Source organism: Onychomys torridus, chromosome 6 (genome assembly GCF_903995425.1).
Source record: "Onychomys torridus chromosome 6, mOncTor1.1, whole genome shotgun sequence".
In the NCBI taxonomy this organism is placed as follows: Eukaryota; Metazoa; Chordata; class Mammalia; order Rodentia; family Cricetidae; genus Onychomys; species Onychomys torridus.
Window position 1 is genome coordinate 75,172,171 of NC_050448.1, and position 24,598 is coordinate 75,196,768.

The following is a 24,598-nucleotide window of genomic DNA, read 5'->3' on the forward strand; positions in this document are numbered from 1 at the left end:
GAGTAGGAAGGCCTTCCCCGTAGAGGACAGAGCACCTGAGTTTACAGAGGCTCAATCAATCACTAACCACCCAAGACTACTCCCTGACTTCTGAAGGACAATGGCCAAGTTATGTAATCCACCAAGGTGCCCATCAATGAACCAAAGGAATGTGGTATATATACATAATGAAGTTTTTCATGTACACGTAGAAAAGAAACAAAATTATGTCATTTGCAGGGAAATGAAGCTGAATCATCTTCATGTTAGCAAACTAATGCAGCCTGCTTTCATCCACATGTGGAATCCAGCTTCCAAACAGATCTATAACAGGAGGACTATCTGAGAAAAGGAAGGGACTGCTATTGGGAAGCTGGACAGGAAACTACTGGGAATGGAGGCAAAAAGTATGAGGTAAGCATTAGTATGACCTAAGTATGTTATAGACGCTGAAAAATGACACAATGAAAGCCACTGTTTTGCACGCTTAATTAACACAATTAAACATGAAGGGGGAGGAGAAGCAGCAAGCCCAAGAGAAAGGGACTGGGTAAGCACCAGGCCAGTCTGCTCCACCCAGACAAACACTTCTGTTAGGGTCTGAGCAGCTAGCACCACTTCCCACCATTTACAGCCTAAGGTGGAAAATAGAAAGTTAGTAAATCAGTGACTTCTGAACTATTCATTTAAAAAGGACTATATTAGTCTGACTATATTCTTGCCTTCCATATCTGATAGACTAGTCAATAAAACCATTTACCTTGGAATTAATTTTGTGAAAGTTTCCATTCTCACTTCAAATACTATATATGAGGTTATGCTTTTTTGCTTTTTCATGAGTCAATTTTGATAGATCTTCAGAGAACTTGTCCATTTTACCTAAAAGCTTTGTTTGCAAACAATGTTTAGCACAGTGCACTATTACGTTTTTAATGTCTTGTGGGTGTCGCTGTAAACACCAGAGTGGCAGAGTAATGAATGACCCACATGAGGTAAGAAGGAATTCCAGTTCAACATGCCTGAGTTAGCTGGTGTTGGTTCAAATTTCTAGAGTCTGACCTCAGGCAATTTATGTTAAGCATATTTAAATACAGTACAAAAATGTTTTCTGGTATAATTCAATCTCCTGTGTTCAAGGAGGTATACTTCTCAAAGTACATGCAGCTTCTTTCAAGAAGATAGGGTCTAGAGATAGGCTACATGCAATACCTTAAGGGCCTGGGGAGGATCTGGTCATTTGGGCTATTAGCCACCTCTGGTCCTGGTTGTGGGAGCTTGGGAGAGCCCCTGGTTATACATATAATGGAAAGGTCACTTACACCATTAGTCACTTCTGGTCCTGCTTGTGGCCTGGCCATACAGATAGCACAGGTCACCAGGCTATTGACCATCCACATTTCCAGCCTTCTGGGTGGAAACACAGGTTATACTTCTCTTCATTGAACAGGCAATCCCAAATGTTTAACATTCCTGGTTCCCCAGTACTACCTATGAGCCCAAGGACTTTTGTGTTCCCAGCCATGTCTATGGTGTCCATGACAATAGCCTAACCATGGATATAGCTTTCATTCCAGATTTTGGTAAGCTGTCTTCTATTACTCCCTTCTTGACATATTGAGCTTAAAAGCTTTATTCAATTTTGCTAATACTTTCCAAGAACCAACTTTATAACATTTTCAATTTCCCTTGCAATTCTTTATTTGATGTGTTTATTACTTCAAGGCATTTTTTTTTCCAAAGCCTCAATCAAGGCTGGACTGGAACTCACTATACAGTCCAGCCTCCTGAAGTACTGGGATTATAGTGAGCCACCACATACCAACAGCTATTTTAACTTTTTTTATAGTTTGATTGAGACTTGTTTTGTTGTCCAGAATATAAATATCCTATGTACTACAAAAGACTATATATTCTGTAGTTGTTGAGTGTTCTATAAACATCAATTCACTTAACACAGCTGTTAACTGTCACTAAGGACTCGGACATCATTACTAACTTTCTGTCTCTCTGTCCTATTAATTTGCAAAAACCGTTGAAGGATCCAACAGTACTTGTTGAATTGCCTTTTTGCCTCAAGAGCTCAAAAGAAAAATTAATTCTATGCACTTTTGTTTCGTGTATTTGAAGCTTTGTTATGGGGTGCCCAAAATAGATAGAGTAAGTTAATGTTGGGATTGTTATGTCTTCCTAATGTAGTATTCCTTTGTCATGGAGCATCCTTCACCTCGTGGGAATTTTTATTGTGAAGTCTACTTTCTTAATGAAGCGCCCATTTTAGGTTTACTGTTTATACACTGTACCTTTTCCCATCCAGTTATGTTCAACCACTGTGTACAAATTACATCTACAGACAGTGAACAGTAAGCTCTTGCTTTCATCCCTATAATGAGCATCCAACCCAAGGCGTCAAACATGCCAAGCACTTACGCTACAGCTGAGCTATGTACCTATTCTTTGTTTTCTGTTTATCACCTCCAGACTTTTGAGGACTTCCTCTAGGCCTTCCTGGCTGCCTTTTTTTTCTTAATTAAATGATTTTTTTTTCTAGAAATCTAATTATTTATTGGTAGTAGAGGCATACATCTCTCCATTATTTTTAATTTTTCTAGTGTAAAATTCTTAATGATTCAGACTATCATTATATTGCACAAGTTCCTATAAAATGTAAATGCTTCCAATTATGTAGGTCATTTTCTCAGTCACTCTGTCTTATTTCATAGCAGAAATACATTACAGTTAAATATTGTAGTAGACTATTCTGGGTTGTTTTGTTTTAAATAAATACACCATTTTAATGGTATTAGATGAAAATAATCCCTATGGTTTCAATTATTTAAATTCCAGTTTTCCATGGTATCACTTTATCTCGGTGCTTTCAAACTTTTCTTTTATCTCTGATGTCCAGCTATATGACTAAGTGGACTCAGTCATGATGCCCTAGTTAGGTTTTCTGTCAACCTGACACTAGTCAGGGTCATTTGGAAAGCAGGAACCTTGAGAAGATGTCTCCATCAGATTAGCCTATAGGCAAGACTACTGTAGGTGGTCCTGGGGTGTATAAGAAAGGTAGCTGAGCAGGACATGGGGGGCAAAGCCGTAAGTAAGCAGCGTTTCTCCAGGGCCTCTGCTTCAGTTTCTGCCTCTAGGTTCCTGCCCTGACTTCTCTTCACGACAGACAACTGTGAGCTGAAATAAACCCTTCTCTCCCCAAGTGCTTTTGGTCATGGTGTTTTATCACAGGACACACGGTAAGAAAACACATCTTCAATTTCGGGTGTGCCACCCAAACAGAACAATGCGGCTGCTGTTTTCAGCTATCGCCATCCAAAGCACACGCACATGACTTTAAACATTAGCACTTGTCTTTTTCCTCCCAGTTTATTATCTTTCTTCATGCTAAATAATTTATATTGCTCTATCTTCAAAATCAGTGGTATCATTTCCAATGACAGCTGTAAACAGTAATTTTTTTTTAAAATGTTGGATACCATAGTCTTCATTTCTAGACTTTGCATTGTTGTTCTTTTTCAGACCTATCCAGTTTCAAGAATATTTTCCTTGATGTCACTGAGCCTAGCTGTAAAAATTACTATAAAACCTTTATTTTGTTGGGGGGGTATAGGTAACATTTCCCCTTGTTTTCTCAGACATTAGTAATTTTGAATTGAAACCTGGTCACTGTGAACTGTATCCTGAGACTTTCAATACTGTTATATCCTCTAGGAGTGCTCGCTTTATGTTTTCTGAAGCACATAACTAAACTCAAAACCCAACCATCTTTCCTTAGAGCAGACAGCAGCTGGAACAGGCATGTTCGGGTTCAAGAGTGCTATGCGTGCTTTAGGAGTTAGCCAAACAAGCAGAGTAGTGCACAGCCCCTGGGACTTTTCCTCCAGAGCACTCTCCTCTGACACATTTACCTCTAAATCTCTACCTGCTACAAACAGCTATAAACTCTGGCTCTCATTCATCAATCTGTAAACAGGAACAGAGTCAAGTCTAGACTGGTGTTACCACTGAAACTTTCAAGCACCCATAACTGAGTACAGATGCATACATGACCCCTCTTGGTGGACTATAAGCAGTAAGGTGCTTTTGGTCATGGCGTTACCACAGCAACAAAGGCAAACTAGGACGGTCAGCAAAGTTAGTGAAGTATTTTGCCCAATGTCCACGGCATTTGTAGACAACAAAAAAAAAGTCAATTTTTCAATAGAAATTGCAGCAATTTCTGGAGCAAGATCACTTTTCCCAAAATAATTTGATATTTAAACCAGAAAATATTAATGCTTAACATTTCTTTTCCTTTATTCATGACTCTCCTTAATAGTACTTTAGGTTTAAAAGCTATTCATTTGTCCAAGAAAACATCCCTAAACTGACGCAGTATATTTATGTTTTAGTAAAGACAGATTTTATTGCTGTTATTTCTTTTGTTTTTATTATCTGTGACTGTGTATTAAACTCCTCCGAACAATTTCTCTATTTTAGCTGACAGACTCCAGGTACCATTTTCCATATAAATTATGCTTCCTTAGCTAGAAAGGTACTTTGATTCTATGAAAAAATGAAGAAAAACCACCTTGTTAAAAAAAAAAAGCCATATATCTGTATCAACTAAGCATAATATAAATCATCAAAAGTTCTTAACTTGTGAATATTTAATAGAAATAGCATTTTTCTGAGAAAAATAATGCTTCACATTTATGATAGTAACAAATCAGCAGGAAAAAGCAACACTTCGTTAGGACAACATGTAATCTTCATATGTCTTCCTACATCAGAAAATGGGGTATAAGTAAAATATTCCTTATTTTAGTTACACCTCCAATATAACAAAAGCACTTTGTTACCTTATACATTACAGTCAACTTTCTGGCTCATATGAAAGGAGCTTACTTCCTATCCATTCAGCATTTGGTAATATCAAATTCAAACTGTTTTTCTATGATGCATTTGTTTTTAGCACATCTCAGATTCACTGTTGGATTCACAGAAAAGGGTATGGTCATAACTTTCAAATCAAAATGATTACAAGTGCATTAACGCAATTCTACTGAATGAGAAAGTCAGGACAGAAAAACACAGCTTTACTCCTGAGTGGACAGTGTCTTAAAAATTCGTTATTTATTTTAAACTAAGTAAAAATCTTCACTACCCCCACAAATTGTTGGATAATGTTACCAAGTTGATCGCATTAAGGCCTACCTAGAAAAGGAGAAATGCACACACCCCTGTGAACAGCTGTGACGTGCTTCCAGAGACAAGTACAGGGTGAAAGCCTGGTCTAATTGGTGGGCATCAGAGGCTGGCACATGTGTGGAGAAGGGCAGAAGTCAGGCCTAGATGGAGGAAGTTGGCCACAAGGCACACGTCCTTGGGTGCCCTATTTGCCCTGGCTCAGTCCTCCACCCCTTTCTGTGCTGGCTTCTCTACTCTGCCATGCCCCCTCCCTGCTGAGATGGACTGGAACCTCTCAAACGCATCAACAAAAGAACCTTTCCTCTCTGCTTCAACTTTTCTGCAGAGAAGCCTACTACACAGAGTCAAGGCTGAAGCTTCCCTTTTATAAGCTGTCTCAAATGAATTTTGGTTCTCACTGCTATTGAGATGAAAATTAATCAATTATACACATAAAACAGTACTTCCAGATAAATAATAACCTCTAACCTGGGGGAAATACCTAAACTCACAGACTTAAAACAGTCCTATGTTCTTCCTCACACTGACACCTCCATCGGGTTTGGTTCCCTGTAGGCAGGTCTGTAGGGCACTTTCCTGGCTGCCCATTGATGGGAAGAGACTGTCCTCGGTAGGTAGGGTCATCCCTAGGCAAGTGCTTGTGGGTGACAGAAGAGAGCAGGCTAAGCAAACCATGAAGAGCAAGCCAGTAAGCTTCAGGTTTGCCCTGAGTTTCTGCCGAGTCTCTTTAAGTGTCCTAAACTGTAAACTGAAACAAGCCCTTCCCTCCTCAAGTTGCCTTTAGTTGTGTTGTTTATCACAGCAACAGAAGACTAACTAGAACAGCAAGACACCACTATACACAATATCGTAACGGGGAGTGAACGTCATTGGCCAAACCCACAGAATGTCCCACACTACTGGAGCCACACTGTAACCCACTTACTACATGAAGATCAGACAGTGTAAACTCATCAAATAAACCACCATGGAGGACAGAGTAAGGGAGGTTGGGGTCACAAGACACACAAGGGGTATACGAGAAATCTTTGTACCTTCCTCTCATCTTTGCATTAAAGTACTCTTTAAACTATTCTCTAAAAAAAAAAAAAAAAAAAAAACCCAAACTTCTTCTTTAAGAAATCAATAGGTGGGATAAAAAAGAACAATTAGTCCAAGAATGCCAACACTAGATAGTCTCATCTATGTGGGAATAAAATACCAGGGAGAAAGAAGCAAAGGCAGAATAAAACATGTTTTAAAATAGTAATTGAGAACTTTTTCAAAGTGATTAAAGGTACATCTGAGACTCGGGAAGCATCAAGGAAGATAAGGAAGTCCTACCCTACCCTCCAAGAGAAAAATAAAACCATTCATATTCTTCATACAAAAAAATGTAAACAGAAAATCCTAATGGTAGCCAGAGAAAAACACTGCATACAGAAGGATAAACACTAAAGCAGATTTCTCATCATAATCCATACTTCATAAGACTATCTTCAAAGTATTAATGCAGTGATTCTCAACTTCCCTGATGCTGTGACCCTGTAATACAGTTTCACATGCTGTGGTGGCCCCCAACCATAAAATTATTTTCACTGTTACTTCGTAACTATAATTTTGCTATTGTTAGGAGTTGTAATGTAAACAATGGATATGAAACCCATATGAAAAAGTCCTTTGGGCCACAGGTTGAGAAGTACTGTGCTAAAGAGAACTGCATAAACCTAAATTCTATGCCCAAAGAAAAATCTATTAAAAATAAGGAGCGAACGGCACTTATAGAACATTACTTTAACTAGGCAAAGATGTGTTACATTTTTATGCTGCAGAATATTACTTGAACTGTGTAAAGGTGTGTAACTTTTGTTTATGCTGCATTTGTTTAACGATGTAAGGATGTGTTTACATAAGATGTGTTGCATCTGTTTCCCCTTGCCTACCTAAGGCACCTGATTGGTCTAATAAAGAGCTGAATGACCAATAGCTAGACAGCGAAAGGACAGGCAGGGCTGGCAGGCAGAGAGAATGAATCAGAGGAAATATCTAGGAAAAAAAAAAGAAGAGAAAAGAATAAGAGAAGGAGGAGGAGGAGGAGAGAACAAGGAACGCCCATGACCAAAAGCCAGGGAGACATCAGTCAGCCAGACACAGAGAAGCAGTTAAAGTAAGATATTCAGAAGAAAGGCAATAAGCCTCAAGGCAAAGGGTAGATAAAGAGAGAAACACAATAATTTAAGGTAAAAGAACTAGCTAAAGAAGAACATAAGCTAGGCCAAGCATTCAAAACTAGTAATAAGTCTCTGTGTCATGATATGGAAGCTGGTTGGCAGCCTAAAAGAAAAAGCCTGGTAGACACTCACACACCTGCCTAGGGTTGCTTGCTCTGGGGTGTGGAGGAGAAACCTCAATGGCCATTATGGTAAGCCAGGATATGATGTGGTATAGGACAGACAGACAGACAGAATGGCTCATATCCTGTGGACAGAGGTACATCAAAAGAGAAGGCAGTGATGAAGGGACTGATGGAGAGGCCTACTTGCCACCCGAGGCTATAGTGACATCCAAGCCTAGCCTGCTGCCAAGGGCCATATCTGGGCATGGCCCTGCTGAAGCTGCAGTCTGTGTTGATGTCTGTGGCTCTTGATATCACTGAAGGCCATGAGGACACCTGGGGTCTGGACTGCCACATGTGCTATGTTGGTGTCTGAGGGCCATGCCACCACAGGGGCCACCCCAATCTGATCTGTGCTGCCACCTGAGGCCATCGTGTTGTCAGGGCCTGAGCTGTTGCTGAGGCCCAACTGCAGCCAGGGTCTGTGTTAATATCCATGGCCTATGTCGCCACCAAAAGCCACAAGGATGCCCGGGTTCTGGGATGCTACTTATGGCCATGTTGGGATCCAAGGGACATGCCACTGCAGGGGGGGGGGGGGGGCGCTGATCTGAGGTGCTGCCACAGAGGCCAGGGTGTCGTCCAGCCTAAGCTGCTACTGAGGGCCATGTCTGGGTTCATAACCCTACCACAACCAAAGTCTGTGTCAATGCCCATGGCTCCTGTTTACACCGAAGGCAATGCACATGTACAAGATCTGGGCTGACACCTAAGGCCACATCAGTGCCTGAGGGTCAGGCTCCTGCCAGGGCCATACACGAGGAGTAATCTACACTGCCACCTGAAGCCATAGTGATGTCCAGGCCAAAGCTATGGCCTGGGGCCATGTCTAGGTCAGTGGGCCTACCACACACAGGTTCTGTGTTGATGTCCGTGGCTTCTGTTACCATCGAAGGCCATGTAACTGCCAAGGGTCTGGGGTACCACCCAGGGCCATGCTGGAGTCCAGGGACCACACTACTGCTGGGACCATCCCCATCTGAGAGGCCTGCAGTACCACCTAGGACCATAGTGACAATTGGACCCAGCTGCTGCTGCTAATGGCCATGTCTGAGTCCATGGTCCTGATGCAGCTAGGGTCTATACTGCTGTCCATTGCTGTGTTACCACAAGGACCCATGCAAGCCATGTGTTGAATAATAGGTTGAACCATGTGTTGAAGTATGAGGGTTATGCTGAGCTAGCCCTGACCCTCACTGGTCTGGGGATACCCTTCCCCTCCCATACCCACACAAACCCCACCCCCAACACCCGCTGGACCTGCCCCTCATAAGAGAGCTAAGCTAGTCCCCTCACTTAGGATAGCTAACTCCACTCTTCACCTGAAGGGGGTGGTCCCAGCAGCCCGGAATGACCAGCTCACCTACCACCCAGACACACATCCAGGGCTTTGAGCTGGCACTCATCAACATCTCCTGCATCTAGGATGGGCTGGAGCTCATGAAAGAACTGGCCACAGGAGTTCCATGAGTCGGGACAACAGTAGGATATCTGAGAGAAGATTTGGTGAGGGTCCAGCACTAACGGTGTAACAGAGAGCAGCTAGGGAGGCCTTGAACTCGACCAACAACACACTACACAATGAACATTTGCAAGTAAAGCTGTTTGGACAAGGGTATATACTGCATGATACAGCTTCCAACAAGACAAATGAAGAGGCAATGGAGACGAAGGAACAAAGTGGTTTTTGTTCCCTTTTTGTTTGTTTTTAATTAATATTCTTATTTGTATTTTTAATTTTATTTTTATTACTTCTTTTTAAATTTTTTTTTGCAGGGGGAACACAACAAGGGAGAGGGTGGACATGGAGGGTCCCGGAAATGATGGGAGTGGGATACATGATGCGAAGTTTCCAAAGGATCAATACAAATTATGTTAAAAAAATAAAATAAAATAAGGAAGAAATAAAGACCGAGACTAACAAAAACAGAAGGAACTCACAGGCAGCAGATAGACTTTTAAAATGCTATAGGAAGCTCATTACACAAAGGGATAAAATACAGACCATGTAAACAAAATTGAAGACTAACAAAAATCACTGCAATTTAGATCAATAAAGTGTCTCCCTTTACACTGAATAGCTCTACAATGTACTTGACATTAAAAGTAAAAATTGTAGCAACATATTATGGATTTTAGCATAAAACTTAAAGATAGAACAAAAAAGACAGAGACTAAATTAAACATCTGATCATAAAAGAACAAAAAGCAGCTATTTTCAAAAATGCCACCAACAAAATCACTTAAGCGGGGCTAGATGACAGCACACACCTGTGCATCCAGCTACTCAAAAGGCTGAGGCAAAAGACAGAAACTTTAGTCACCTCAGCAACTTTGTACCAGGCATGCAGGTACATGGTCTACATACATACATAGCATACATGCATACATACAGGTAAAATACATAAATAAATCTAAAAGGGGTGAGACAAGGCTGGTGCATAGCTCATAGGTAAATTGTTTGTCTTGCAAAAGAGGCCACGGATGTAGTCTCGAATACAACATTAAACATACACACACAGTACAAATAGTATGTTAATTATGGAGATAAAATATTACAAAGATATATTTAAAAAGTAGGCATATGGCGGGCAGTGGTAGCGCATGCTTTTAATCCCAGCACTTGAGAGGCAGAGGCAGACAGATCTCTGTGAGTTCAAGGCCAGCCTGGTCTACAGAGCAAGATCCAGAACATGCACCAAAACAACAGAGAAACCCTGCCTCTAAATAAATAAATAAATAAATAAATAAATAAATAAATAAATTAATTAAAAAAAAAAAAACCTGGTGGGACAAATAGAAAGAAATCTTAACGGTTGTATAAAAAAGGCAGTAAAGGGCGGCAGAGATGGAGCACACTGTTCCTCCAGAAACCCCAGTTCAATTTTCATGTCAGGCGGCTCCTGCTGGCCTGTAACTCCAGTCCCCGGAATCCAACTTATGTGGATATCCAGCATATGTGCACATACCCACACACAGATAGACAAATACACATAATCATTCTTAGAAGTCTAAAAAACAAGGCACTATGTACGGATCTCTACTTCCCTGTGTCTAGAAGCTCCCATGAAAACAAGCTGATACTTGTGGCTCAGTCTATACTGCCTCTTCACTTTATTGGGTCAAATGCTAAAGAAAAATGGAGTTAAGCAAGCTCTGCTACAAACACATAGGGGTTCTTCTTAGTTGTACATAAAAGTATAGATGAAAGGATGGTCTTGGAGAAAATCCCCTAAAGTAGTACTAGAGGGGTAGCCCTATGCTATAGAAACTTATCTACTATAATCAATCAGCCAAATATCACAAAAAGTAGTCACTCCTCAGTGAAGACCTCACTTTCCTAGGTATTAACCCTCTCAAAATTCCACACATAAGCCATGATTTCTCATCCAGTTCCCAAATGACACTTACAAAGGATCCTTAAAGCTCTATCACAGCTGTAGGTGTAGCCCTCCTCACATCCCACCACATTTCCCATTCTTTCTTTCTCATGCCTTCCAAGAACGTTCATCACAGACTGGCATGCAGGACAAGAGACAGCCTCTTCCTCTTGGATTAGTACACATGCCCATGCTGTCCCCTTCCTACAGACTTCTCAGCTTCCTTATTCTTTGTTGGAAAAGGTTTAAGCAGGAAAAATGAGATGTGCTGGGCTGTTTCTTCCTTTTGCTTCTTCCTGGCCTTTACCTCAAGGCCCACATGTCCAGCAAAGGGAGAGGAAGAGAACCTTTTTACAGAATAAGTGAGGGTGGGTAGCTAGATCCAGTCAGCTGTACCCCATTTACTGCACTCAGCATTCATTCTCTCTGCTTCTTCCTGCCCTGTCCTTCACCTTGAAACAGACTTGGAACAGTTCCATAGGAAAAGGACAGAATAGAAACACAGTGATTTAAGTTTTATCAAGTAGAGCTTACAAAACTCAGTTACGGCTTCATTTTATACCATGGCCTTGACATAGGGCTGCAAGAGTGGTGTGAGTGAGGACACGATGGGCCTATGGATCTCTTGGTCTGCAACTCTGCCTTTTCCTTTTGACTACCAGAGGGACTATTATTTGGTGCTCTCTCTCTGAGTGCTGAAGGAAAGCCAGGCTCTAGATCTAGACTTCCATTTTAATCTTGCAAAGAAATTTTTACTTAGAATTAGAAAGGGTTGAAGTTTATAGCTCATGCTCTCAGTCCCCCTGAGAGCATCAAATATTTTTCAGTCTTCTGGAGTGAGTTTACAATTTTTGCTGCTCAACCCTGTCCTCTGATTCAGCCTACATCCAACCAGGATGTCTGGGCTCTTCTCATTCCCAGGTCAAGAGAGGATGCCTTCTTCAGAAAGCTTTTGAGAACTAGCTTTCCCCCAGGAAGATGAAAACCAGAATGCCCAATCCTGGACATTCTGCCCACCGTCCTACTTGACCCCAAACTTACTCCACACAACAGTGTTTAAAGCAACCTCCTGAAACTGCTCTCCTCACTAACTGCCTTTTCCAGCAATGAAAGGAGACCAATACCTGGGCATGTCTGAAGGGATATCCTGTGTATGTACATAGAGTCGCAGACTGCTCTGTGCAAAGACAACTATGTTCTATCAACCAAACAAATTAAATACTTTGTTAGAAAATGTGAGGATAAGGAGAATCAAAGCTTAAGTTGCCTCATAAGGCAATTCTACCTTTTAAGGAAAAGAATCAAGTTTACACAAATTTTACCAGAAAACAAAACAAAACAAAAACAAAAACAAAAAAAGTGCCAATTCATTTTAAGAAGCTAGCATTATTTATGCAAAATACATAAACTGATAAACACAAAGTATTAAGAGATGAGGGCTGGGAGAAGGCACGGGGGTAAAACATTTGTTGTACAAATGTGAAGGCTGGAGTTTGGATTCTCAGAAACCACTTAAGCAGCAAGGTGGGCATGATAGCCCACCTATAATACCAATGCGTGAATAGGATTCCCTGGAGCAAACTGGCTCACTAGACTACCCAAATCTACATATTCTGAGCTCAAGTGAGAGACCCCACCTCAATATACAAAGTGGGAAGAAAGCAAAACAACACTCAATACTAACTTCAGTCCTCCACGTGCACACTGGGGGAGGATAAAGATGTTTGCCACCAGGGTAATTACCTGACTTCAGTTCCCAGGACCCACAGCATAGAAGGAAAGAACAGATCTCCTCCAAACTATCCCCAACCTTCGCACATGTGCGCGTGTGTGCTCTCGCTCGTGCTCTCTCCCTCTCTCTCCCTCAATACATAAATAAATAAACAAACAAATAAATGGAATTTAAAAAATAAAAAAAAAAAACCACAATCATCTTATTACATGCCAAGATAATTTGATATCAAAACATCCATTCATGGGGGGAAAATCCAGCAAAAGAGGAATTTGAGAGAACATCTTCAAATGATAAAGAGTCTCCATCAAAATAATAATATTATTATGATGATAATACAGCTAACATGTTTAATAGTGTAAAACCAAATGCTTTCTCTCTGAGACCAAGAGTTAGGCAAGGATCCCAACTCTGACAATTCCTATTGAACTTTATAATGGACATCTTGGACAACGCATTAAGACAAGAAAAAGAAAACTCTTCTCTACAGAGAAAAATAAGACAACACTGTTTACTAATATTACTCTTTACAAAGAACATCCCCAAGAATCTATTCAATTTAGAGCTACCAGAATTAGTGAAACTAGAAAAATCTCACAGTGGAAGGAGAACAGACTCCCACACAAGCTGTCCTATGATCTTTACACACATATAAATACAATAAATATGCTCTATAAAGAAATACCAACAGATAAAAACCCTTTAAGAGGGCTGGAGAGATGGCTCAGAGGTTAAGAGCACCGACTACTCTTCCAAAGGTCCTGAGTTCAATTCCCAGCAGCCACATGGTGGCTCACAACCACCTGTAATGAGATCTGGCGCCCTCTTCTGGCCTGCAGGGACACGTGCAGACAGAATACTGTATACATAATAATAAAATAAATAATAAATTTATTAAATAAATTTTAAAAAAATTAAATAAATTTTAAAAAACCTTTAAGAATTTAAATAGGGGCTGGAGAGATGGCTCAATGGTTAAGAGAACTGGCTGCTCTTCCAGAGGACCCGGGTTCAACTTCTAGCACGCACAGGGCAGTTCTCAACTGTCAACCCAGGTCCAGGGGATCCACTGCCCTCTTATGGCCTCCACTGGCACCAGGCAGGTATGTGGTATACAGAAACACATACGGACATACACTCATACACATAAAACAAGCATTGTTTTCAAAAACCTAAATAAAAGTCTAAAACAAAGACAAAATGCTCATAAATCCAAAGAGCCAATCTGTTAATCTTTCAACTCTCTCTCAGCTTATGAAACCAGACCAAAGCTTTAATTTTGTAAAAACTAGCCAAGTGGTTTCTAAAATTTGTATTAAAAGAAGATCTTTAGATTAGATTAGTAATATTCGAATTAGAAAACAATATGCTGCTAGGAAAGCTCTTCATTTTACTGCCATTGGAGCCTTCTTCAGCAACCAAACAAGGCACTCCTTGCCTACTCACCTCCTCTCCTGACAGGTAATATGCCGCGAGGAGACCTCCGATAAATCGAATGTTGACTTCAAACACAGACACCTCGGAGTTCTGTGGGGACAAAGGGAAAAGACTCACATATACAAACATGTCAGTTCTCACAGTGTTTCTTAGTACTTCACTGTTCCTCATAAACAGAATGTGTTTTAATAGTCTGTATTTTTCATTTCTCATGCCATACAACATCATCTTCTATTTATTAGTTCACCAAAGTTCCTCTAGCGCTCTTCATAACTGCCAAAAAACGGACGGTTTTGATGGCTCCTACACAATCCCGTGAAATCATTGCAGGATTCACTACCACTGACTACTATTGGCTCCTTGTGAAGACCTCCACTTCCTGAATAAGAGAATCCTTAAAAAAATAAAACTTGTCTAATGATTCCATTATTTTATTTTAATTATTACAGCATAAACTCTATTTCTATCTCTTCTCATGAATATTAAATATTCTGTTAGTGCCTAATAGCCTAATAATTATTAAAGGAGATGCCAAAAAACAGTAGAATTATGGATAATGAACTAATACTCCAGAAAACCAGCTCCTACGTCAGAAACTCATGTTGATGTTCACAATATATATGTCAAAATGAAAAATGGATGTTTAAAAATTTAAAAAGCAAAATACAAAAGTAGAAGAAAATGTGACAACTTGCAAACTTAAGAAAGTAGATACTCGGGTTGGGGATTTAGCTCAGTGGTAGAGCGCTCGCCTAGCAAGCGCAAGGCCCTGGGTTCGATCCTCGCTCAAAAAAAAAAAAAAAAAAAAAAAAAGAAAGCAGATACTGTAAGAATAAAATTAAAATTTTATAATAAATCAATTATAAATTTTAAATTTCCCTAAAATGCAAATTATCTACAAGATCATAAACAAAACTAAAAAGCAAACAAACTGAAATTATCGCAAATATTTACATATGTAATATACAAACAATTTTGTACTATTTCAAAGTGGAAGGAGAGAACAGACTCTCACAAGCTGTCCAATGATCTCTACTTGCACACTGCAGTGTGCATATACATATAAATACAGCAAAAAGTTGTTACAATAAATAGCAATAGATAAAATCCTCAAAAAAATAACTAAGCAGAGGATGGAGAATTAGCAGTTAAGAGCACTGGCTGCGGGGGCCCCAGGTGGTGATGACGAAAACCTTTAATTCCAGCACTCGGGAGGTAGAGGCAGGTGGATCCCTGTGAGTTCGAGGCCAGCCTGGTCTATAGAGCGAGATCCAGGACAGGTACCAAAACTACACAGAGAAATCCTGTCTCGAAAAACAAAACAAAACAAAAAAAGAGCACTGGCTGCTCTTCCAAAGGACCTGGTTCAATTCCCAGCACCCATATAGCAGCTCAGAAGTGTCTATAACTTGAGGCCCAGAGGATCTGATGCCTGGTATAGAAGAGCATTCTATATATGAGAGACTATATGCTATAAGTATATAGTCATAGGTATTGGAAAATTCCTAGGGCCAAGGAGGAAGCTCATCAGGTAAAGTATCTGCCATGAAAGCATGTGACTGGAGTTCAGATTTCTAGCACTCCAATAACTGCCAAACAGGTATGGCCATCCTCCATGTAATCCCAGCACAGAGGAGGCAGAGATGGGAGAGAAGGGATCCCCAGAGCAAGCTGGCTAGCTAGACTGACTAAATAGTAAACTATGGGTTCAAGTGAGAGACCCTGATTTGTTTATTTAAGGTAGATGGCAAGTACTAGCTAGCCTCCATATCTCCACACACAGCCCTACTGTAGACATCCAGCCACCCAGGTGGGTCACACTGGCTGCCACATTGCAAATGAAGTCAAAGGAGTCCTGGAGATTCGTGGAGTTGAGGAACATCCTCTCCTACACATTACAGGTCAGGGTGCATGCCACCACAATGCTTGACCCTCCATGAAGGATTGATAGCAAGGAGCCACAAAGAGCTGAGCAGGAGTCACAGGAGAAGAAATGGGCCAATAGGAAACCGAGGGGCTCCGTGTTAGTGTTCCATGTTAGTCTTGTGGCATCCTTCACTCAATCACTACCCCTGCAAGCAGTGCTTAGTATGAATTCAAAATATAGCAAACAACAGGACATGCAGTAGACATTCAGGAAACGAGGGAAAGAGAGCTTCTTCACAACTGTAACAATAGCCTTCATACTCAGTTCTTTGCTTTTATATATGCCCTCCTTTCTATATTCCAAGTTTAATGGGACTCTATGAATTAGGGTTTTTGTTTTTTTAATTACACTTTTGGCCATAATTGAAGAGAGAAAAATTCTTGGTCTGTCTCTGCCTTACCCAAGACCCTTAAGACTTAGGTAGCATGCTAAAGCCATACACAAGCCTTACGGCCCTAGACTCAGTATCAGAACCAGTGCCCTATAGTCCATGCATTCCAATCTCACAGTGGTGTTTAAGTCATCATTCTGTTACAGCTCGTCCAACAGCCTCTGGCTGCTCTTGGAGTAAAATGCTCACTGCAATCCCTCCCATTTTTCTGACATCTCACTAATTTGAGATTCTTTTGTTTGACTTGATATCATAGGGGCCTGCTTGCATTCCCAGGGGATGCAAACTGGAGGTCTGATGTCACTTTACTGCTCTCACAGACAACCGTTGTCCCTCACCTCACACGTGAATGTGTGAAAGCCTTATCTTCCCTCACTAGAGAAAGAAGGTAAGGAAAGTTCTAAGTGGAGAGACAGAAGAAACAGGGAAGAGGCATACAGATTAAGTAATGACAGAATTTTGCAAAGTAGATGAAAACACAAACCCTCATTTTGAGTCTTTGAACAATAGTTCATGTGCTAATGGAATCAGAGAGCACAGAGGGGACACAAGGAAGAAAGACAGGTTACCTTTAAACAACTAGAATAACAGGCATTTCAACACAGCATGATAATGATATGCTTTTAAAAGGCAAGAGAATATAATCTCAAACTTCATATATTCTATCCTCAGCTATGGTATCTATTAACAGTAAGCCTTATGGCCACATGTACATGGCTTCCCTGGACTATCTTCTCAAAATTGTCACAGTAATAAGGAATTCTTCAAAAGTTAGCAATACTCCACCACTACTTACTCTAATCAGATGTAGTCTACCATTCTACCACTATTATTATAAATGCTATAACCTAACTATTAATAAAGCAGTTTATTAGTTTGTTATTAGTTTATTGACTCTCCCCCTGCTGGTATGTCTTTAGCTGGCTAAAACACTACCTTAAATGATAATTGCAAGAAATATGAAAAGATAATAAGACAGGATATTTACCAAAAATAACAAAACAACAAATGATAATCCCAAAAGAATGAAGACTTAGCAGGGATTCAACAAACTGCTGAGAACATGCTCCCAGCACAAGGAATACCTTCAAACACGATGCCCACTATAATCAAGCAGCATACACCATATGCAACTGATAACTTATGGAAATGTATTTGTCACCTTCCTGGATTCTGAGAAGTCCAGGGTCAACAGCACCAGCAGATTCAGTGACTGGAGAGAGCCGCTCAACCTGTTCATAATGGTACTTATGTGACCTCACATGTATGGGGCAAAGTAGTTCTCTGAGAACTACATTATAAGGGAGCTAATTATATCCATAATGGCTCTGTCCTGATAAACTGGTCACTTTGCAAAGACCCTTTCTAGTTCCAGCATATCAGTGATTAGATTTCAACATGAATTTGGGAGGATACAAATATTCATACCAGAGCATTAAAACTGTCCTTTCATAATTAATTTAAGAGATTAGATGAATTGCAAAAGTATACACACCACACTGAAATCAAGGTTGTCTTCAATCCATCTTTGCCCATCCATGAATTCATCATGAAGCCCCATGATATAAAGAGTATCCAAAGCATCCACTATGGTGGCACCCATCTGTGAGCTTCCTATATTTAGGAGGAAAAAAGAGCTGTTGTTAAAAACATGCCCTTCATATAAGGTCTATTTTTAGATTTGTAAATATTAAAATATTAAATACTAAAAGTAAATCAAAGATTATAATGATAAAAAAAGAATATCACTGCTCACTTTTCTATTAGACCAGGTAATAGAAACAGTTTGATATAGTTTACAAAAGATTTTGGGCCGGATGGTGGTGGTGGTGGCGCACGCCTTTAATCCCAGCACTCGTAAGGCAGAGCCAGGGGGATCTCTAGCTGGACTCCAGGAAAGGTGCAAAGCTACACAGAGAAAACCTGTCTCGAAAAACCAAAGATTTTGGGAACTAATAAAAAAATAAATGAAAACTAACAGTACACTTTTTGGATTTCTGTCTTGGTCAGATATATATAAGATAAATATATACTTAACTAAGGTATGAAAAATAGTGATGATTCAAGAAAAGGGGACAGCTACTCAAGATGAAAACTAAGTCACAACATAAGCTATGCCCTTCTGGTTCAAATTCTTAGAAGAGGGGGAATATATACGTATAATAAATTTATAAGGTTAGGTAATCATAGTATAAGTGGTAATTGTCTTTAATAGTAATAAAAAAAAAAAAAAACAGAGAAAAAAGGAAGCCATGAAGTAAAATATACATAGAGAAAACCAAAATACAAGATACCATCACTTTAACAAATAATCCTAATTTTAAAGTTTCACAAAGAACTGCACAACGCAAACCCAAGCGTTCTTAGATAGGCACTGAGTACACAGGATGACCTACTAGTCTTTCGTTTCTTTCTTCCTCTTTCTCTTATTGGGATGGGGGTAAAACTAATTTTTCCTTTCAATGGTTTAAAGCAATATATACATTTTTATCTTTGTACATAAGTTATATACAATTTTTGTTCATATGTTCCTAATAATCCCCTCACCTTATCAATAATCTATCTTTCCATTAACTAAACAATCACACAATATCCTGATAACAATTATTTGGTCTTCTAACTCAGTTCATGTCAGTATCATGTAGAATGTTCCATATTGAGTTATTACACCCAAAATTTCTATTTACTTTTCTTAATCCTTAGCTTTTTACTAAGATAAAAGTTTTATCAGGCCATTTAATCATTCATATATTCATATCTCTCATATAATTGTTTGAATACATCTAAAAAGATAAATTTTAGTATTCTAATCAAAATTTTCATAGAATTCATTTAAAGCCTGACAGTACTTTTTTGTTCTTACTCTGCTGTTTTAGGCAGCTATGTTCCTAGGTTACTGGTCATGTCTTTGTCTACAGTTGCATACTCCAGTCATACTCTGAACTATCCTAGTCAGTTATATAAGACAAGTCTGTACCATAAGCTACGAGCTAAGGAATACATAAGTTAAAATGAAATTATTGGTCATTGGTATGGTTGTTTAGCTAGATAACACAAGATTTTACCCTGGGGAAAAAATAGGAAAAAAAATGAAATTACCCACAGGTCAAAGAAGCCAAAAAATGACAGTATGGAATGTATGAAACAGTCAGTGTGGCACACACCTTTAATCCCAGCACCCAGGAAGCAGAAGCAGCTGGATCTCTGAGTTTGAGGCTAGCCTGGTCTACAGAGGTAATTCCAGGATAGCCAGGGCTACACAGGGAAATCCTGTCTCAAAAAAAAAAAAAAAAAGTGTGTGGGGGGGTAATATAGTATATAGAACAGCTTTTTAATTTATGGGAATGTCAAAAGGTTCTGAAGAAAACTATTAACTAGGTTTCTGTACTATTTAATAAGAACGAATGAAAGTAAATAAACTCAACACGACTGAGAAAGAAGAGGGACCAGCAAACAAGAGCAACACGGCAGAACCAGGACAGCTAAAGGCAGAAGTAAATCAGAAACAAGTGTCCACATGACTAATTTGAAAGACGGTGCTATAAAAAGAATCATATAGTAAAAGTCTTACTTTATTTTCACAGTAAATTACCAAATCTTAAATTAGTAGGACAGAGATTATGTTTGAGCAAATATCCCAAGAGCCACTCACTGTAAGAGTCCCACACAATCTACAAGTTTCATCAAATAAATTCTACCTTGGTGTTCAGGCTGACAGTTTCAACTCTATACAAATGTTAATAAAACTAAGAAACAACTAATACTCATTTCATAAATATTATACACCACTGATGGGAAACTGTTCAGACTTTAGATATTTAATTCAACATATGGATTCTAGATTGAGGTATGAATGTTTTGATTGAATAAAAATATAACAAAAAAATCTGAGGATAAGTTAAATTTAGCAGTTGGCAGGAAATGCACAGCACTAAATACTAACATTAGAGAGATCTCCAATCAATAACTAGGACTACACTTCAGGGATGTTGCTCAGTACAGAGAGTATTTAAACTTAGCCAAGATTCTGTGTTATGGGATATTTGTACACTGTGTGAAGGCATGCGATTGGTGTAATAAAAAGCTAAATGGCCAATAGCTAGGTGGGAGGTATGGGTGGGATTTCCAGGGAGAGAAAAGAAGAGAAAGAGGAACGTAGGTGTGCAGGAGATGGCAGGAGACACAGAGGGGAAACAGGAGGTGCAAGATGGAAGAAAGGTAATGCCCCATGTTACAACATAAATTAATATAAATGGGTTCTAAGAGCTAGCTAGGAACAAGCCTAAGCTATAGGCCAAGCTTTCATATTAATAAGAAGTCTCCATGTCATTATTTGGGAGCTGGCTGGTCAGACAGAAAAAGACTCATTACAGCCCTGAGTTCCATTCCCAGTATTGAGTATACCTGATTGTACACATACATACACACACACACACACACACACACACACACACAGACACACAGAGAGAGAGAGAGAGAGAGAGAGAGAAAGAGAAGAAAAGTTATCAAAGTTGAAATAGTTAAAAGTACTAGTCCTTGTAATTAGAAAAACTGACATTGTTTTGAAACCCTTCAAGAAAAAAAAATTCTCCAGGTTTTAGTTTCACTGGAAAATTATATGAAGCATTCAGAAAATAATAAAATGAATCCTAAACATTGTTTTCCAGAAAAACAAAGAGCTTCACAACTAATTTTGAACAGTAACAGCCTGCTATCAAACGCAGTACAAAAAAACAAAAAAATTCAAAGCTGGGTGTGGTGGTATACACCTAGGCCAGCCAGGGGGCTATACAGTAAGACTGTCTCAAAAAAGGAAGAGAGGGAGGGAGGGAGGGAGGGAGGGAAAAAGGAAGAAGAAAAGAAAACTACAAAATATCCTTTATGAATATGAAAACAAAAATAACTAAACATGCAAATCAAGACCCAGTTAAATCAGAAGTGAAAAAATATTTATGTACATATATACAGACATATGCAAAGTCAAAAGCAGCCTTTAAAAAGCACTGCCAGGTAGTGATGGCCCATGTCTTTAATTCCAGCACTTGGGAGGATCTCTGAGTTCCAGGACAGCCTAGTCTACAAAGCAAGTTCCAGGCTAGCCAGGGCCACACAGAGAATCCCTGTCTCGAAAAACCAATAATGATGATGATGATGGTGATGGTGATGATGGTGATGATAATGATGATGATGCAATGTCAAACAGTACTTGCTAAATCAAAATTCCTCTTTTTAAGTATAAAAAGACCTCGCTCTAACATAACTCCACAATTTTCCATAGCATCTAAATAAAAAGCATCCACGCTGACAATCACGGTGGTACAAACCTGTAATTCTAGAACCTGGGAAGCTGAAGCAAGAGGACAGTGAGTTACAGACAAGCACTAAGCAAGCAACACACTGAGAAAACCCAAGGGTTCATTCTATTGACCCATCTGGATCACTAGGATTAGTGCTTCGCTATGTCCAAGGCAGTCCTTCTCCTCCTGGTCCTCAGCAACAGGCCCATGGAGGGGAAGACACATGACTATATCCCACCAGTCAGTGAAAACAAGAACCAATGATTCTACCAATCTTAGTACTAACAAGCCCAAATGCTTCTCCGAGTCTACAAATGCAGTCAGTAGAATGAAGACTTGAAACTTCAAATGCTGAAGCCTACCTATCCTGCTAAGAAGTCAGCACACAAAGGAAAGGGGTAGGGAAAAGGCTGGGCTGAATTCAATCTACACCAGGACTCCACAGAGATGACTGAGTTGCTATTTTAGTTCAAGCCATTTTGAAATGGGTTTTCTGTAATCTGCGGAGCACTCTGGTGGCAAGGACTAACTACAGTGAAGCCAGGGGTACACTGAATTCAGTTATCATATAAAAGAACCATTTACAGTTAAAGATACGGGGAAAGACAAGCTTTACGTTAACTCCCTGCACTACCTGTCCACACGACCTACAGTACAGAGAATGGATTTAAGAAAACTTTTGGTCTTTGTTTGTTTGTTTGTTTACTCTAGGATTTTAATTTTACAAAGTAATACTAAATCTGCAGTGACAAATGAGACACTGAGAACTACAGCTCTTCTCTTCAGTGTTTCATTTTTAAAGTGGTCAAACCATATTCACTAGCAAGAATGGGATACACAAAAAGATTAGAGCAAGAAACAAACAGTTTTTGAACTTCAAAAAACCCTCCATAAACTTTCTGTCTACAAATATTAGGCAGAGAATATAATAAATGATCTGTTCTTCCTTAGCAAATTATTTGTCTAGAAAATAACAAAAACACTTAATAAACTCTATTAACACCTAATTTTGACTACTGAAAATCCCAAGACTGCACTTGAGCTCTTATCAACCATTTGACTACAACTTTCTTCTCATAAGGTATATTCTCCATGAGCTAAAATATTTTTCTGTTTTTAAAAGAATGATTTAGGTTGGAGAGAGGAAAGGAAAGGGGGAAAATCATATAATAAATCTTAATTTAAAATAAAAAAATTATGTAAAAGCAGGATTAGGACCAGTGTCTACTTGGTACATGGTAAGACATGAGATGAACTGCAAAACACAACTTACAAAAAGTGAGAAGTTGGGCTGGGGACAAGACTCAGCAGGTAAAGGTACTTGCTAAACACGCCTGGCAACCTGAGTTTGAGTCCTGGAACTCCATGGTGGAAGAAGAGAAGTGATCTCCACTTGGGGGCTAAGAAGGGGAAGTGTTTTTCCAAAGAGTGCCATAACTCATGCATGTATATATACCTACCTTTCATGACATTAAGCAAACCAAAAAAAAGCAGAAAAAAAGCTTCATAATCCTTAGATAAATGTATGAAGTATCTATGTAAACAGAATATCTAACACAAAGCTATCTATGCATTCCAGTACAACTAGAACTAAATCTTGACACACCAAAACAAAAAGTTCAAATTATAATTGTATAGAAATAGAGATCTGGGAGAGTACTTTAAAAAACCAGATCTCGTTTTCAGAGATAAAGGAAAAAACAGTAATTCAAAACAGTTACCTTACCAAATATGTTAGTGGAATGGCCTTTCCTTGCAATAGGTCTGAGCTCATTATGTCCCCATCCATATGTTCTGTAATTATCCCAGGCATGCTTCATCATCTGAGAAGAGAAAAAGTAGAACACACCATTTGAAGCTATCCACAGACTATTTTACTTCATATGATTTAGAGCTGGGCTATTGTATCTTTACCCATTCTGCCATGTTTCCTGTATTGGCATGTTATTCAATTAACACTTATTTTGGATACCTACTGTGCCGGCTACTCTTATGTCAACCTGACACAAGCTAGAGTTATCTGAAAGGAAGGAACCTCAATTGAGAAAATGTCTCTCCACTTGTAGGGCATTTTCTTCTTTAGTGATTGATGAAGGAAGGCCCAGCCCATGATGGGGGGTGCCATCCCTGGGCTGGTGGTCCTGGACTCTATGAGAAAACAGGGTGAGCAAGCCAGGGGAGCAAGCTAGTATGAAGCACTCCTCCATGGCCTCTACATCAACTCCTGCCTTTAGGTTCCTGCTCTGTTTGAGTTCCTATCCTGACTTCCTTCAATGATGAAGATCAATATGGAAGTGTAAGCTAGATAAACCCTTCCCTCCCAACTTGCTTTTTTGGTCATGGTGTTTCAACACAGGAAGAGAAACCCTAACTAACATACCTACATTTAATTTCAATCTACACAACAACAACAACAAAAATTAGAAGTAATCAAAAGTTATTTGGGAGAAGAAAGGTAGCTATTGGGAATTTTTTCCTTTTATAAACTGCTAATACTTTGGGAAGCAGCTCCTCTTTCTTCACTGTGATAATGACTAGGTTGTCAATTAAGGGGCTGAGCTTCTACCCCCAACTAATTCAGCCTAATGACACAATCTAGTACCTTTAGTCCAGAGACCAAACAATTTAAAGTGTCACAGAAGCACAAAGCAATCCTAGGTAATATGTAACCAAAAGGCCATGTCTACATTCTAACTAAAATTGATTTTTCAAAAACAAGCAGATGAAAGAAATTCAGCCGCCCACAGGATGTAATTTGCCAATCCTTACTCTAGTCCTGCTCAAGTAGGATAATCAAGTCCTTTGTATTCATATTAGAATAGACATTAAGAGGAAGGAGATTATCTCATTACATGATGTCAAGGTTTACGTAACATAAT

The 24,598-nt window shown here is 39.4% G+C and overlaps 1 protein-coding gene across 1 annotated transcript in view; it reads right to left on the minus strand.

Annotated features, from left to right (window-relative positions):
* Man1a2 (mannosidase alpha class 1A member 2) overlaps positions 1-24,598 on the minus strand; it is a 128,856-nt gene that overhangs the window by 72,183 nt on the left and 32,075 nt on the right. The window contains exons 3-5 of the mRNA XM_036190083.1: positions 23,446-23,542; positions 17,918-18,036; positions 14,114-14,194 (exon numbers count right to left, since the gene is read on the minus strand). Coding sequence (XP_036045976.1) covers positions 14,114-14,194; positions 17,918-18,036; positions 23,446-23,542 — 297 coding nt within the window. The remainder of the gene's footprint in view (positions 1-14,113; positions 14,195-17,917; positions 18,037-23,445; positions 23,543-24,598) is intronic.